Source organism: Acartia tonsa, chromosome 9 (assembly GCF_053477335.1).
Source record: "Acartia tonsa isolate MP-2025a chromosome 9, ASM5347733v1, whole genome shotgun sequence".
Taxonomy (NCBI): Eukaryota; Metazoa; Arthropoda; class Copepoda; order Calanoida; family Acartiidae; genus Acartia; species Acartia tonsa.
In genome coordinates this window covers 21,603,589-21,619,242 of record NC_137268.1, presented here as the reverse complement: position 1 = coordinate 21,619,242, position 15,654 = coordinate 21,603,589, and the positions used below count along the sequence as shown (strand labels likewise).

At 31.8% G+C, this 15,654-nt stretch overlaps 1 protein-coding gene across 2 annotated transcripts; it reads left to right on the top strand.

The window, feature by feature from the left end:
• Positions 1 to 1,047: 1,047 nt before the first annotated feature.
• On the top strand, positions 1,048 to 6,951 carry LOC145328496 (uncharacterized). Of its 2 annotated transcripts, XM_080172205.1 has the most exons (6): positions 1,048 to 1,105; positions 3,119 to 3,267; positions 4,654 to 4,730; positions 4,879 to 4,929; positions 5,828 to 5,954; positions 6,813 to 6,951. In XM_080172205.1, the coding sequence occupies exons 2-5, from the start codon at positions 3,119 to 3,121 to the stop codon at positions 5,914 to 5,916; spliced, it is 366 nt and encodes a 121-aa protein (XP_080028331.1). In that variant the 5' UTR covers positions 1,048 to 1,105; the 3' UTR covers positions 5,917 to 5,954; positions 6,813 to 6,951. The 2 variants fall into 2 exon arrangements, with proteins under 2 accessions (XP_080028331.1, XP_080028330.1); XM_080172204.1 differs by lacking the exons at positions 5,828 to 5,954; positions 6,813 to 6,951 and adding an exon at positions 5,096 to 5,811.
• Positions 6,952 to 15,654: the final 8,703 nt, after the last annotated feature.

The following is a 15,654-nucleotide window of genomic DNA, read 5'->3' as shown; positions in this document are numbered from 1 at the left end:
AAGTAGCGAAGCTCAAATATTATGAAGGGATATCGGGAAAAAATTACAATTAAGCATTGTCATACAATAAACAATAATCTTGGTAAAATAGGGAAATTATCAAACCTCTAAAATCACGCAACCTTATAATCATAAACTTATAAATCTAGGTATCGATCTAGCACCGCAATTAATAGACAAATCGTAATGAAACTTGGTGGAAATATGTTGAACTTGAGAATATTCAATTCCTGATAATTTCAGCTGCCAATCCCGAATAGGAATCGAGAAAACCATGAAAACTTATAAATCTGGGAATCGATCTAGCACCCCAATTAATAGAAAAATCTTAATCAAACTTAGGGAAAATATGTAGAATATAATATTAATTATTCCCTAAAAACTTCAGCCCTGTATCTTCAAAAGGAGTTGAAAAAATCATAAAAACGTAAAAATCTAGGAATCGATCTAGCACCCCAAATAACAGACAGACGGAAAAGCAATGTATAGATTAGATGGGCATCTTCACTAAAAATTTCAGCTGTCTATCTTGAATAGGAGCCGAGAAAATCACGTTTCCCCCATAGCGTTACGGACTGACGGACTAACTGTCTGACTGACTGACGGACAAACAAAGTAATTTATAGAGTAGCTTCGCTACTAAAGAGGGACAGAGAGAACGCTATAATAATAAATTGAAATTACAAAGCTTTATGTATAATCATACATAAATGTCTCTTGTGTCATAACTGACAAACCAACGTACTTTGTGAAGACTGCTATTCTATTAAAAAAAATATTTGCTTTTTTTGTAAAACATGAGCTGAAAGGAATTTGAAGAATGTGTTCCTTCGTTGAATGGTTGGTTAAGAGACAAGAAAAATACAGTACACCAGTAGATTGCTCATTTAAAGAGTATAGCGACAGTAAACGAATTATGATTTTACTATAACATTAATATTTAGTATAAGACAAGGATGAGAACATCCATAAGTATCGAAGCACTAACAAGTGAGTTATAGAGCAATTACATATAGTGTTATCAGCAACAACAAAAACATATACTTACCAGGGATAAGGGATAGGAAACCTGGCCATAAATTAGGTCTCGGCCTGGTTTTGAAAGGTATGAGGCAACTTTTACCATTTGCCTAATTTAATGACCTTACTGGCAAACGGCTCCTATTAGCTACCGCTCTAGACCAATAGTGTTCTGTGATTTGGGCTTGTTTTGTACCAACCAATAGAAAATTGGCGAAAATAAAATTGGACCATATAAAAAACGGGGCAAAGTGCGCATTATAGAAAAATTTCAAAACATAAACAAATTTCTGCTTCTAAAATAAAATAATCCAAACTTAAAAACATTTTGATATTTTTTGTATTTTTAAAATTGTTTAAATTAAAAAAGTCATTGTTATAAAGTCAAATTTTAAGAAGTGTATATAGACCTTTCATTATATTTAATACAAATTAATTATATAGTAACTGCGCTCCTTAAATTTGTGTATATGTGATTCTTATTAGTTTTATAATTAGTGTATTTCCCAATACAAGTTAGTGAAGGAAAGGGGAAACTGAAAAAGAGAGGACTTTTAGTATAACATATGTATGTGTAAGAAACAAACAGCTGTTTGTATACATTCATATTCCATTTATTAGTACGGAAAATGAAAGCAAACACTACGTGATGTTTAAAAATGTTATAATACAAATCAATCGTTTATAAAAGTATAAAACTATTAACTAATTAATTATGTTTTATGGTGTTTATTTCTTTTGTTCTTATACTTTCTTCCAAATTATTTCTTTAGATATTTATTTGTTAGCCTTTTTAGGATCAATTAACCCTTATAGATCGGGCCAAATTCCTACCTTATTAGATGGGGGGGGGATGGGGGGGGCTCCAAGAGTCCCACCCCTCTATCTCGGCTCCTGTTACAGATAAAGACGTAAATTTTTTTTCTGGTGGTTCATGTGTATTTTTTCTAGTCATAGCGGTCAGACAACTCCTTAGCCGCTTTTTAGCGGTCAGCCACTAAATTTTAAAACAGCTGTAGAGCGGCCAATTTTGCAGCTAGGATAACTAAATTTTAGGATGAACTTTTATTTTTCATAACAAAAAAAATACTTTTTCTGATCATCACTGAAAAACAGCAAATAACAGAAACCGCAATTTTCGGCGGTTGGCGGCGCCAATTAATATTTCTATCTGTTTGTTGTTGCTCAAGGATTTACAAAAAAAAATTATAAGTCTCTAACTGTAATAGAAGCCACGATATTCATGATATATGTATATAGTAAAAGCCAGACAAAAAATCAGTCATAAAGTCGGTCAGGGTGCAGTCAAACGGTCATAACACTCCTTTTTTTAGAAGGTCTTTGATATCTAAGTATTCACCACAAAAAATTAGGTTTCTACCTTATACACAAAAGTCATAATGTAGAAATTAATATTTATTTATAATTTTTTCTAATTTTGGTGCTACCCAACCGACTTTGACCGGACACCACGACCGACACAGACCAGATATCTTACCAACAAAAAAATGAGATTGAAAAAAACCCCGAACTGTAAGGGTTAATTATATTACAAATTATATATTTACAATTTTTGCAATGGTAATCAAACTCCCCCACCATGAAAGAAATATTCTTCCATTTCCCTTATGTCGTTTTTTTCTTGAGGGTGAGAGTAAGGGTGAGGATAAAAGATAACTTTACTCTGCTGATATCTTTGTACATAAAAACTGTTTCTGTTCATGCACGGGACATGTAACATTGTTTTCAACCAGTGGCGTGTACACAGATTTGCCTGGGTTGAGTATAGCGCATAAAAAGAATTAAAAACCAACAAGAACCAAATTAAACAGTGAGTGAGCTTTATCTCAAAGCAAGAGGATTTAAATTTCTATGTCCTATAGTTACAATATAAACACGAATGAAAAATATTTTTTAATTTGATTTTTAACTGACACTACATTGGCTGTAATAAAGGGGTGTTGAGGGCGTACTCTGCAGTGGTGTATTTATCCCCCTTAATTTTCATAGAAGGTGGATAGATACAACCCGCTTCTGTATGCTTCTTTTTTCAACAGTTCATTTTTTTATTACATTGATATTTCTTTGTTTTTTTCAGATGGTTAATATTTGTATTTCCTGTTCCTCTCCGGCTCAGTATTTCCATAGACTACCAAAAAATGGGGAACTATTGAGACAATGGTTAAAAATATTATATCTTAGAAAAAATATAACCAAAGGTTCACGTGTCTGTAATAATCACTTCAGGTGAGTGTAAATTTATTCATTTGTTTTAATTTTATAAAGGGATAGTTGCATGAAGTGCATTTCAGAAAAATGATTTTCAACATGAGTCACAACTATACCATCAAACATATTTAATTTTGTAACTAAATTAGTAGTCATTCTGTCTTTGTGAAAATTAGCCAGCTATATAAATTGCATAAATTACAAAAATACGATTTTCAAGTTTTGATTTTTTAAAAACTATGTGGTAGAAAGTTAAAATTCTTTCAAATATATGCCCTTTGGATGTTTAAATGCATTTCGTGCAACTACCCCTTTAATCAATAGAACCAATTTTTTAAAGCAAAGCTTTTCTATTATTTGGGTCAGTCTGTTGGTGTTTATGTCCATAAGAACGGATAGCTTTTTTCATTTATTAGGAATGTTAGAATTGTTCTATACAATTTAAACTTTGCATGGTGATTCCTGTATTAGGTAGGTACAAATTAGGAACTCCATTTTAACCCCTACAGATCGGACCTCAATTCCCACCTTATAAGATTGGGGGGGGGGGGGAGGGGGGGCTCTATCTTGGCTCCTGTTACAGATAGAGACGAAATTTTCTTCTGGTGATTCATGTGTACTTTTAGAGCAAATTACTTTTTCTTATCCAATTTGTAAACAAAAGATAAATATATATTAATCTTATGTAAGAATAGTAAATCTATAGGTTTATATTTAATGACACTGAACATCTGCTAAAACTAATTTTAAGCGTTTGTCCATCAATATTTGTTGTGCTTTTCTACGTATGGATGTATTTTAGCAGTGAATCTACTCTATAGATTCCAATGTCCATCTGTCTGTCAATAGAACATGATTTTCTCAGAATTAAGATAGACAGCTGAAACTTTTTGTCTACCTTCCTATTATTATAAAGCATAATCAACTACTAAATATCCATTGTGGATTTCTAGATAAGGGTATAGATATATAATTTTCTGTTGTTCTAGGGAATTTATGTTTCTGTACTACCCACCCACCCCATTTACTTGGTCAGTCAGTCTTTCTGTAATGCTCTGACTGTCTTTTGAATTTGGTTTTAAAAGTTTGATTTACTCATCTGATATTATAGATAGCCAGCTGATTTGTTTTTGTTTGAATCTTCAAATTTTGATCTACTCTGTAGCAAACTGTCTGTCAGACTGTCTGTAATGTTATAAGAAGATAAGACATTTACTTAGGCCATCATGTCAGTTCAAGACCACTACAATTTCAAGAGATGATTCATATATACACTGAACATTGCAATATATAACCTAGTTAAGATTTTTTTTTTATTTGATTTGCGGGTCTTAGTTTTACATTTAAAGCTTTGATACTAATGGATATTGTCATCCTTATTTTATTTCTATTCTATTTTTCTAGAGATGAGGACTATGAAAAACCAGGAAAATTAAAGAAGAATGTTGTTCCCTCATTCTCGGGTTGTTCGGATAAGTTAGGTAAAAGTTATAATTTTGCAAAGCTACTCTGTCAATGAAAACTATTTAAAGAGACTGAGAAACACGAAAAAGGGTATTAACATATTCAATAATCTCTAGCCTAAATGTAAGATATATCTCTATTCTAAATGTCATCTTTTTTTTTTAGATTCTGTTGTTGTCAATGATGTAGAATATGAAAACATTGATTTCCAAAAAGGTAAAATTAGCAAAGCAGCTGGGGTCTAATTTTTTTATCTCATTTTTGTTAGAGTAAACCTATTAATCAATTATTAGGGGAAAATTTTCAAATTATGAATTGTACAACTGTAAAAAAAGAAATATTTGACCTTTCTTTATGTGTTTTCAATTGCACTTTATTCAAGGTAGGGATGTTGTAAAGTCGGTGAAAATATCAAATGTAAACTCAGCCTGCATCTTGGAAAATCAAACTGTCAAACATTCTCAGACTATCCCACTACTATCTCTTCAAGCAATATCACTTGATTCTACAGCAGTTGTTAGTCAAGCTGAATCGATTCCAGTTGTTTATAGCACTAGTTATCAAATTACCCCACCATTGAGAAAGTAGGACCTACATCAACATCAACATCAACTCATGATGTTCTACCCTCATCTCATCAATCAATATTACCTACATCATCAATTTGTCAGTCTGAATCTATTCAAATTACCCCACCATTATCTCCTAAATCAGTAAGTCGTACATCAAGATCAACTGTGGGTCAGTATGAAACTTTTTCAGTTATTGATCCAACTAATCTCTCAGCAATATCCCATGAAGAAATATCATCTCCATCTGCAACAATTGTTGAACAGTGTGAAAATTTTTCAGTTCTTAATAATGTATATCCTCAAAGTACCCTACTTTTATCTCATCAAAAAATAATGCCTATACCAACATCAACTGTCTGCAATCAATATGAATCAATGGCAAGATTACACTTTGAACCACAAACATCTGCTTCACTGACAAATCTTATCTCATTACCAATATATTCCAATTCAACTTCAACAATAGCTTTCAAACCAATATATTCTTGAAATTCAAGTATAGTTTCATCTAAAATACACCCAACTAACCTTATTGATTCCAGTCAATTGTCACAAAATTTGCCTAATTCACAACCTGAGAAACCAAAAGAAGACAATTCTGGCCCTAACTGCAGAGGTTGTGCCCATTTAAGAAGAAAGATAAGGAAAGTTTTAAAAACTTCTGTACAGGTAAATGCATATTTTTAATACATATATCACTATCTAAAATGCTTCATTATCTTGATAACATGTGTATATTAAAGATATTATTTAATGATTTTCAAATTAGCATCTTTGCATGAATTGCGTTCTTTTTTAAGCATTAATTCTTTTTATGCATAATATAAAAAACGAAATATAAAACTTTATTTCAAGTAATCCGGGGGGGTTTTTAATGCAACCATCTCGTAATCAGTGAGCAAATGGCACTTGGAATTCGAATTTTGATCTAAACTTTTGCATGAGTAATCCTTGGTAGGTCTATTTTCCCTAAATCGAACAAAAAGTTGGAAAAGTAACGGCTGGCGGCTCAACCGTTTAACCGGTTTTTTGCCTATTTTCAGGGTAAATTCATCATCAATTACGTAGGAATCAACATTTAAAACATATTTTTGGTTTAATTCATGTTAAACCATTTTTGAAACTTCTAGTACCAACAGCTACCGTCTAGAACCGTTTGATAGCGTTTTTGAGTGGCAACGAGAATAAGGTGGAGATAGGTTTCGTGAATAATTTGTACTATAGATATCCAAAAAATGGCAAAACTTCTGAGCCGCCAGCCGTTAGCTGTTACTTTTCCAATTTTTTGTTCGATTTAGGGAAAATAGACCTACCAAGGATTACACATGCAAAATTTCAGATGGAAAATCGAATTATAAGTGCCAATTGTTCACTGATTACGAGATGGTTGCATTAAACCCCCCCCCCCCCCCCTTATGTAAATTTAGGAATTAATCAATTTTTTCCCATGTTTCAATCATAATATGACACCTTATAAAAATTAGGATTAGTTTCTTTACAATATAATATTATAAAATAAAATTTAAGAGGAAACCTGGAAGACCAATTGGCAAAGATCAGTTATTGAAAAATTTACTTAAAGAAAAAGGTCACATTGCACAAAGTACAATAGAAAGAATCGGTAATTCAAACCAGAAGCAAAGCAAAAAATACACAGATGAAGAAATGAAAAGAGGATTTTTACTTCAAGCCATAAGCTCAAAGGTAACATTGATTTCCAAAATTAAACTTGTTTCTTTACCTATACTGGGCTTAACACATTCATAGTAATATCTTTTTCAGATTTTTTTCTTTAGAACAAAGATTCATTTTATAATCTATAATACAAAGTAGAATGATGTCTGTCCGTCCGTCTGTCTGTCTGTCTGTCTGTCCGTCCCTTGAGATCTCGGTAACCACTGAACCGATTGGATTCTACTCTTCAGGGAATATACCTACTGGTCCTGTGGTGGTTTTAGGCTATTTTCTTGGATGGTTGGACACCTTTCAACTCCCAAAAAACAAAAAAATCCCTTCCCATTTTTTTTTTGCTGAAGATTTCCTTGGTCCTTTTTTTCCTATAGGCTAGGGGCGAAGCCGCTAGTTAATTTATATAATACTATTATAGGCACTGAGATTTGTTCGTGCAAATTGCCCTCTGTATGCTATACCATGTAAAAAATCACTCACAACCTATGTGAAAGAGTTTAAAATTCGACCAGGTAAGAGTAAGATCTTGAAGTAATCTTCTCTAAAAATTTTAACATCTATCTTCAATAGCAACTGTGAAACTCACATTTCCCCCATAGTGTCACAGATGGACTTACATTCAGACATAGTAATTATGGAATAGCTTCGCTACTAATAAATAATCTGAAAACCAAAGGGTTGATTTGTTAATTTATTACTTTAAGTAAGACTAGCGGCTACGCCCCTAGAGGCCTCTAGGGGCACTTGAGGAGGGGGGAGTCGAATTTGATAACCCAATTTCTTATTTTAGACTTTAAAAGAAAAATTTAAAAAATATTTTGTGGGGTGGAAATTTTTTTTTTGGGGGTTGGGTGCCGGGTGCCCACCCCCCCATCATTTTTAATTTTAGTTTAAAATGTAAAAAAAAAAATTTTCATTTTCGGGGGGGTTGGGGGTGTCCCAAACCCCAAGAAAATAGTTATAAACCTTCCTGGGACTTATGAGTAGCTACCCTGTTAAGGAGAACCCGATAGGTTCAGCGGTTAGCGAGATCCTTCAAGACACACAGATACACAGACAAACAAACAGACAAACATCCTGTTACTTTAGTATAAGGATTAGGTTATATTAGGTATTGGGCAGCTCATACCAATAACGAAATTAATTCGGAAAAAAATCACGAAACCTAAACGTGTTTTTCAGCTGTCGTTGGGGGGCAACACATCGTAAAATTGACGACCTCTCCATTTGCCCCCCAAATATTATTTTAGATTTAATTCCCTTGTTGGTTATACCTTATTCCTGGGTATTGGGTAGCCCTGCAGAGTCACCTAATGTATAGGCTTGCAGGTATAGGTCCTCTGCATGTGATAGGTATACAAAAAAAATACCTCACCCCCTCCATTCCTTAATTAATTACCGGGGGGAGAGTTTCAGTGCTTATTAGTCACATTGAGAAAATGCATTTAGCACTTGACATTTACTTTAAATTATGATTTTTATGATTATAAAACATTCATTTAATATCTTGTTAGGCTTGCTTTATCTCAAACGTTTAGAAGTTTGCTTTTAATGATGGCTTGATTGATGTGTAGGAACTTTTTATATAATCAACTATATTGCAGGGTACCAGGAGCATTTCATGGACTTGTTACAGATAAAACTTGCTGATTTTGAAGAAAATGAGAAGAAAAACAAGTTTTGTGTTATGATGATGGACGAAATGTCTTGTGAGGAAGTGTGTGAGCTAGATATTAGGGTGAGTTATTAAATTTTTCATAACTTTATCCTAAACTAGCGGCTACCCCCCATAGAGGCCTCTAGTGGCACTTTAAATGTTTTTGTTTGCTACGATATTTCTTTAGTACCATACCTCTTTATTTTACGTTGAAGTCTAACGTATATTAACAAAAATTTTCAAATTTTTTGTCATTTCTCTTGGGAGGGTGGTGGTACCCTACCCTCCCCCAAAATAGTTATAAACCTTCCTGGGAACCATGAGAATCTACCCTGTTAAGGAGAACCCGATCGGTTCAGCGGTTAGCGAAATCCTTTGGTACACACAAACAAACATCCTGTTGCTTTAGTATAAAACTTTATCCTAAACTGATTACAATTATATTATATTTTAGTGATTAAAATGTTTTTTTTTATTTTTAGGATGATTTAATTATGGGGCCTGCAAAGGAAATTTTATTGAATTTATTTAAACCCCTAAAATAAAAACTAATTAATACTAGAATTGTCTAAGATTTTATATAATACACTTCATGGACAAAGTCTTTAATTTTTATCTTAATTAAATTGTTCATGTTTAGTCCACTTTTGACTCTAATCTTTTAATGAATGTGTACTTTGCTTAAGTTGACAGTTGTTTAAAAATTAATATGATCTATGATAAAATTCAATTGGTTTTTACAGAAAATGCTGGTAGTGATGCTTAGAGGAATGTTTGAAGATTGGCGCCAGGTAATTTTATGTTTGGGGGGAACCATCTATTAATGCCCGAGTTATTGGTTAATATTACTACTTAGAATTCTTTTTTTTTCGTGATATTCATGAAACTTCAGTTCAGAATTGTTGGACATAGAAATTAAAAGATTTGAAAATGCAATATTACAAAATTTTCTTTATTTTATTGATACCCCTGGGTCAAATAAAGCTGTTTTATTTTAGGTTGTATATGTGGATTTTAATTGCAATGTGGATAAAAAGCTTGTTGTAAACCTTATCAAAAAAGTGCAGAAGAAAAAAGCCATTGTAAAGGCTCTAGTCTTTGATTCAGGGAATCATACACTTTTGAAAGGTAAATCAAATACTATAATAGTTATTTCTCGTATCGTATTATAAACGGCTTTCCGCGGATATAGAATGTACAATTATAAGACTGGTTTTAATCTTATGATTGTACATTTCTATATTCATAGAAAACTGGATATAATACGATGCTAGACATAGTTTTTTCGTATTTATGAGAACCGGTTCCTATACACTGGATTCGAATGAATATGAGAAATTTTATTAAACCAACATATCTAATACAAAATCAGAAATCACTATTCCCATACGGTACACTAATATGACAAAGAGCAGAATGACCAACATACTATGTAAGTGAAAAAAGCTGAAATAGGCCAGTGGAATCTTATTCTTAAAACATACTATCTTTCTTCAATAGCCGCAGAAAAGCATACATTTTTCAATATGGTTTTAATGAAAAATTACATTTTAGATCTTAAAATCCGACAAGATAATCACATATTGAAGAATCCAAGTTTTCCTGATTCCAACATCTTTCTGTTTCCAGATGTACCTCATTCTTTAAAAGTATGTATATGTTGTTTTAGACAATTACCTTCAAAATGCCTCATTGAGCACTGAACCTTCTCTCTATTCTTCAGATACGAAGGGAAGGTTTTTTTTGTCATTGGTTTAATCATACACTAGCGGTTACACCCTTAGAAGTGGCACTTTAAATGTTCGTTTTGTTTATTTTGTGTCTATGTTGCATTCTATTCTCTTGAATATTACAATTTTTTGTTTCTATGTTTCCTTCAAGTCTATAGAATATTTTTGAAAAGCTGCATTGTTAAGGAGAATCCTTAGCAGTTAGAATCAGTTCAGCGGTTAGCAAGATCCTTCGGTACAAACACACAGACAAACATTCTTTTCCTTTATTATAAGAATTACCTAGACCAGATGTGGATATGTTAAGTTGGGTACTAGTTAGACCTGTGGGGTTAGAGCCCCCCCCCCCCCCCCCCCCCCACCCCACAAAAAGCATTATTCTTATTATGTTTCAGCTATTGAGAAACCACACTCTAGGAATGAATGAGAACTGTTATATTCATGGGTAATCTTATAATAAATGTTTTTATTTAACTTTATTTCATCTTACAATTATTTAAAACATATAATGAGTTCTTATAGATTTTAATTTAATATTTGAAGAATAGAAACAGGGGAAGTATTTAAATTAACAAAAAAATTTAACCATATATGAATTTTTTGGTCTAAGGTATTGCATGTAAGTGTAACTTAATGTACTATATTATAGAAACTTAAAATTAAAAGTAATGTACATTTACGGATTAGATCTTTGGATTCATTCAGCTATAAGTATTTAATTTTATAAAAATTGTTCTTATTTAATATTGAATAGATTATGGTCTGATTATTAAGCAGGAACATAAATATGACACTTGAGGACAAATGAGGTTGCCACATTTTCAGTAAAACAAGGATGACACCCATAAAAGCAAAGCTCTGAAACGGTAGGACAAACAAACATTAAAACTTGTAGAGTGTCAGAAAAATCAGTATATAAATATATAAAAGTCGAAACAAAGTTGCAAGTAAATTTTCTGATTAACTGCTTATGTACAAGTGTTTTATGACATGCTTACATTTTTAGGACTTGATCATAAAGATGCTTTGCTTATATAATTGTACTTTGTTCTTTTAGGAATCAGTATTCCAAATAAGATTAATTCGGTAATTAATTTGTTAAAAATAAACATGGGTAAAATGGACATACATACATTCAAGTAAAAATTATAGAGCTGCTACGCTTTTAAAATTATACCTAGCTACTACAGGAATCACCATGCAAAGTTTAAAATGGATAAAACCAAAATTAATGGAAAGAGCTAACTGTTAACGGACAGATGGACAGACAGATTCTAATTATAGAAAAGCTTTGCTTTAAAAAAAAGTATTCGATACATATTATAGAAAAAAAGATTCAATATTGACATTTTGATTTACAACAATTTTGAAAAGAAAAATACCCAATTTTTATTGTTAATTGCAGCAAATCTTAAGTAAAACAGTTTACCAATTGTCATATCCCTGACGTTGTTTGAAGGATTCCAAAAGCAAGAAAATTGTGCACAAATTAAATAAAAGCATTTTCTATAAACTTATAGAAAGTGGAACGAGCAATGATTTATATCTTGCTAAAATAGATTGGCGTCACTTGGAATGCAGAGGCCAAGACAGGAAATTGTTTCTTTTTTTAAATTTTCTTTTCTATAGACCTAAATATCTCAGATGGGTTAAGATGCTCTTAATGAGGCTACACTCAGAAAACGCCTATTTGAAAAAACGCCTATTTTAAAATGCCTACTATATATTTTTTTAAACATCCAGTTTTATTTCTAGCAATTAGTAAATTCAAATTTAAATAGGTATTTTGTTATCATGAATATGTCATATTTTTAAGTTAATACCTTTAAAAAAAATTTGATATGTAAGTTTTGACAAAATTATAAGTAAACATGTCACAAAACTTCTTAAATACAGAATTATGTTTAAGACATACTGACATTTTTAAGACTTGATTATAGAGATGCTTCTCTCAAAATATTGTAACTTATTGTACCAGATGTACGAAAATTCTGGTAATGAGTTGCTATGCTTTCTAAACTACTACAAGAATCATCATGCAAAGTTTGAAATTGATAGGACAATTATAACATGCCTAAATTAATGAAAATGGCTATCCGTTCTGGACAGACTGACAGACGGACTTACTGACCCCTATTAAAGAAAAGCTTCTTATTTAAAAATATTGTGAAATTTAGGTATGGTTTAAGGAAGAACTAAATAGTTTGGAAAATTTAAGTACACAATAAATTTAAAATAACAATCTAGTCTTTTTGAACACAAGTAGTAATATCCAGTGAAGAGTATTTAATGCTTTTAAATAATCAAATAGCTGTTGTTAAAATAGAATTAACTAGGATGATATTAATTCAACTTTCTTATCCCTATATCTCTGCTTATTTAGATTATATGGTGTTAAATTTCTTGTGAGCCTTGATAATTTCACCCTTTTCTCTATTATGAGCTCTCCTTTCATTTTTTTCTGTCCTCAAATTTGATTAAATATTGTTTCAGAATAGGGTTGTATTTAATGATTGGGGCGGGTGTAATTGAGATTTGAGGAAGGGATAAAGAGATACTAAAACTAATAAGATACACAAATTATTTTAAATTAAATGAATTAAATGTAAATATGCAGTCTATTTTTAGGGTGAAATTAATTTGATTGTCTTTTCCCTATATAGCTGCTTTTTTATTAGGTTTGAAAATTATGTACATTTTAAGGAGCTTTATTGATTACATAAAATCAAAATAATGTCTAAACAACTACTAAAACTCAAGCTACTTTATTTCAATCTTTAACTCCCCTGTTTTCTCCGTTCCCAAAATTATTCAAAGGCATTTTGTTTGGATAGGCAATTTTTAAAACAGGCGTTTTTGAGATAGGTGTTCTTTGAGATATGCGTTTTTTGAGATGGGCTTTTTTTTGAGATGACCCCTTAATGAATACATAGAAACAATTATTAAATTTACAGGCAGAGGGTAGACAAAGCTGTTGAACTATTTAGCAAACGAACTGCTGAAGCATTCAGCATTGTGTTAAAGAATGATAAAGCTGCAGCAACAATCTTAACCATCCACAATTGGTTCAAGGGTATTTATTGTACTTCATATAAAAGCTTTGCTTTAAATTAAAATCACTAAATCTGAAAAGTAAAGTTTATGTCTTTGAAAGTTGTAGAAAGAAAAAAAACTAAAAAGACGCTTAGACTAAAAAGAAGCAGTCAGTCTACCATAGATCTTTTTATACCTAATTATGGCGCATAATGAAGGGAATATTGGAATAGTTATTTCTCGTATCGTATTATAAACGGCTTCCCGCGGATATAGAGTGTACAATTATAAGATTAAAACTAGTTTTTTTAGCCCCGAGGTTCCGGAGGCACCGGCTAAAAAAACTGGTTTTAATCTTATGATTGTACATTTCTATATTCGTAGAAAACTGGATATAATACGATGCTAGACATAGTTTTTTCGTATGGATGAGAACCGGTTCCTATCCACCGGATTCGAATGAATACGAGAAAGAAGTGTAACTTTTGTAGGAGCTTTTTCTCTAACAGACAGACAGATGGACGAACGGACGGACAGACATTTCAAATTATAGAGTAGCTTAGCTACTAAAAATTAGCCTAATATTGATTAAACTATGCTTTATTTTAGTTTTCCAAAGTGGAAGCAATAGTTCCAAGTTTGATTTGCTTAAAACCCCTTTTGGAGACAATCTTGAGATGCAGAAGAAAGCAATCAATGATATGATTTGCTTGATGCAAAGAATCGATTTTGAGACTGGACCTTCTCTGAACAGAAAAGTTTTTAACCATGTAAGTTTTTTTTTTATTAATTTCCCTTCACTGTCAAAATTTTTTTAAACAGTTAACATATTTCAGGAAATACATACACACTTTCTGTTAATGATTATAGAGTTTCTATGCTTTTTAAATCATACCTAATTGTTACAGGAATCGTCATGTAAAGTTTGATATTATTACGACAATTCAAACCAATCTAAATAATAAAAAATAACTTTTTATTACAGAAGGACGTACGCTAAGTATTGAAAAGCTTCTCTTAAAAAAAAATTAATGTAATATTATTCTAGAGAATTTTGTACAGTTTCCTTTTAATTGTTTATTTTTAGAGCATCATAGTGGCAAGCAAATCGCTTTTGGGGTTATACCAAGCACTTTCAAAAGAAGGCATAACAAGCTTATTATGCACTAGGTATGTTGATTTTTATGTGAATTAGGTTTTATTAACATGTGACATTGTCCTTATACTATAGGGACTTTGTTTATTTTTTAGTAAATCTTTTTATTAAGAGTCTCAAAATGTAAATTTTGGCGGTGGCAGCTGTACATGACACCTGCCAGCCGCTGTGGTTGGCAGGAATTGGGCGACATAATTTAATTAATAGGTCTTGTTTGCTAGAACTGCTTAAGTTTAAATTTTCATATGAGAAAGACAAAACTCGAGGGGGATGCGTTCAACTCCAACCCCTTCCCCACCTTTTTAAGGCTTAATTCAATAACTCATTTTATTTAAAATTATGTAAAGAGGTAATTCCATCAAATTTTAAACTTGAATGAAATGGAAACATTTACACTTTAACAGTCTAAAAAAATATTTTACCATGTAGTTTTAAAACTATCAGTAATTGAAAAGGGGACTTTTCATAAGAACAAAAGCAAATTAATACATTTGCTGAATATATTTAACATCTTTTAAAAGTGTTGAATGAAAAAAATATATCACAAAATTTAAACTAATTGATTGATATTTTTTCAGGTTAGAGCAGGATTGCCAGGAGAATCTATTTAGTTTAATCCGTGCCTTAGGCAACCACAAAACCCATCCTACTCCTTTGGAATGTTTGAACAGGTTGAGGGTAATCAGTTTTTGCCAGGTACCTCTTAGATGTTTTGTAATAGCAATGCTTCTCTATGATTCTGATTGTCCATCTCAAATTGCACAACTTGTGTTAATAGCAGAAAAAAATGGATTTTTTTCATATTGTAAAGGCATAAATTTTGTTAATTTTATAAAATCTGGGAATGAAAGAATTTGTTTTATCCCAATTAACCTTTAACAGTGGGGGGGGGGGCATGAACGCAGCCCCCCCCCTTCCATTTTTCTATGTCATTTTCTGTGTGTGAAAAATAGAGGTATATAAATGAGTGACTTGGGTATAGAGAATACAGATTATTAAACGAACCCCCCCCCCCCCCTTCCCCACATCCTGACTGTTAAAGGTGTGGCAATGGGCCTGACTGATAATAGTTAATTTTTTTTTAGAGCCCAACCTACTTGATGA

What these genes read in the sequence shown, in the direction of transcription:
- LOC145328496 (XM_080172204.1), top strand. Translation starts at nt 3,119, where the DNA reads ATGGTTAATATTTGTATTTCCTGTTCCTCTCCGGCTCAGTATTTCCAT. An exon ending in GTCTGTAATAATCACTTCAG is followed by an intron (nt 3,268 to 4,653) that starts GTGAGTGTAAAT and finishes CTATTTTTCTAG; the next exon opens with AGATGAGGACTATGAAAAAC. An exon ending in GGGTTGTTCGGATAAGTTAG is followed by an intron (nt 4,731 to 4,878) that starts GTAAAAGTTATA and finishes TTTTTTTTTTAG; the next exon opens with ATTCTGTTGTTGTCAATGAT.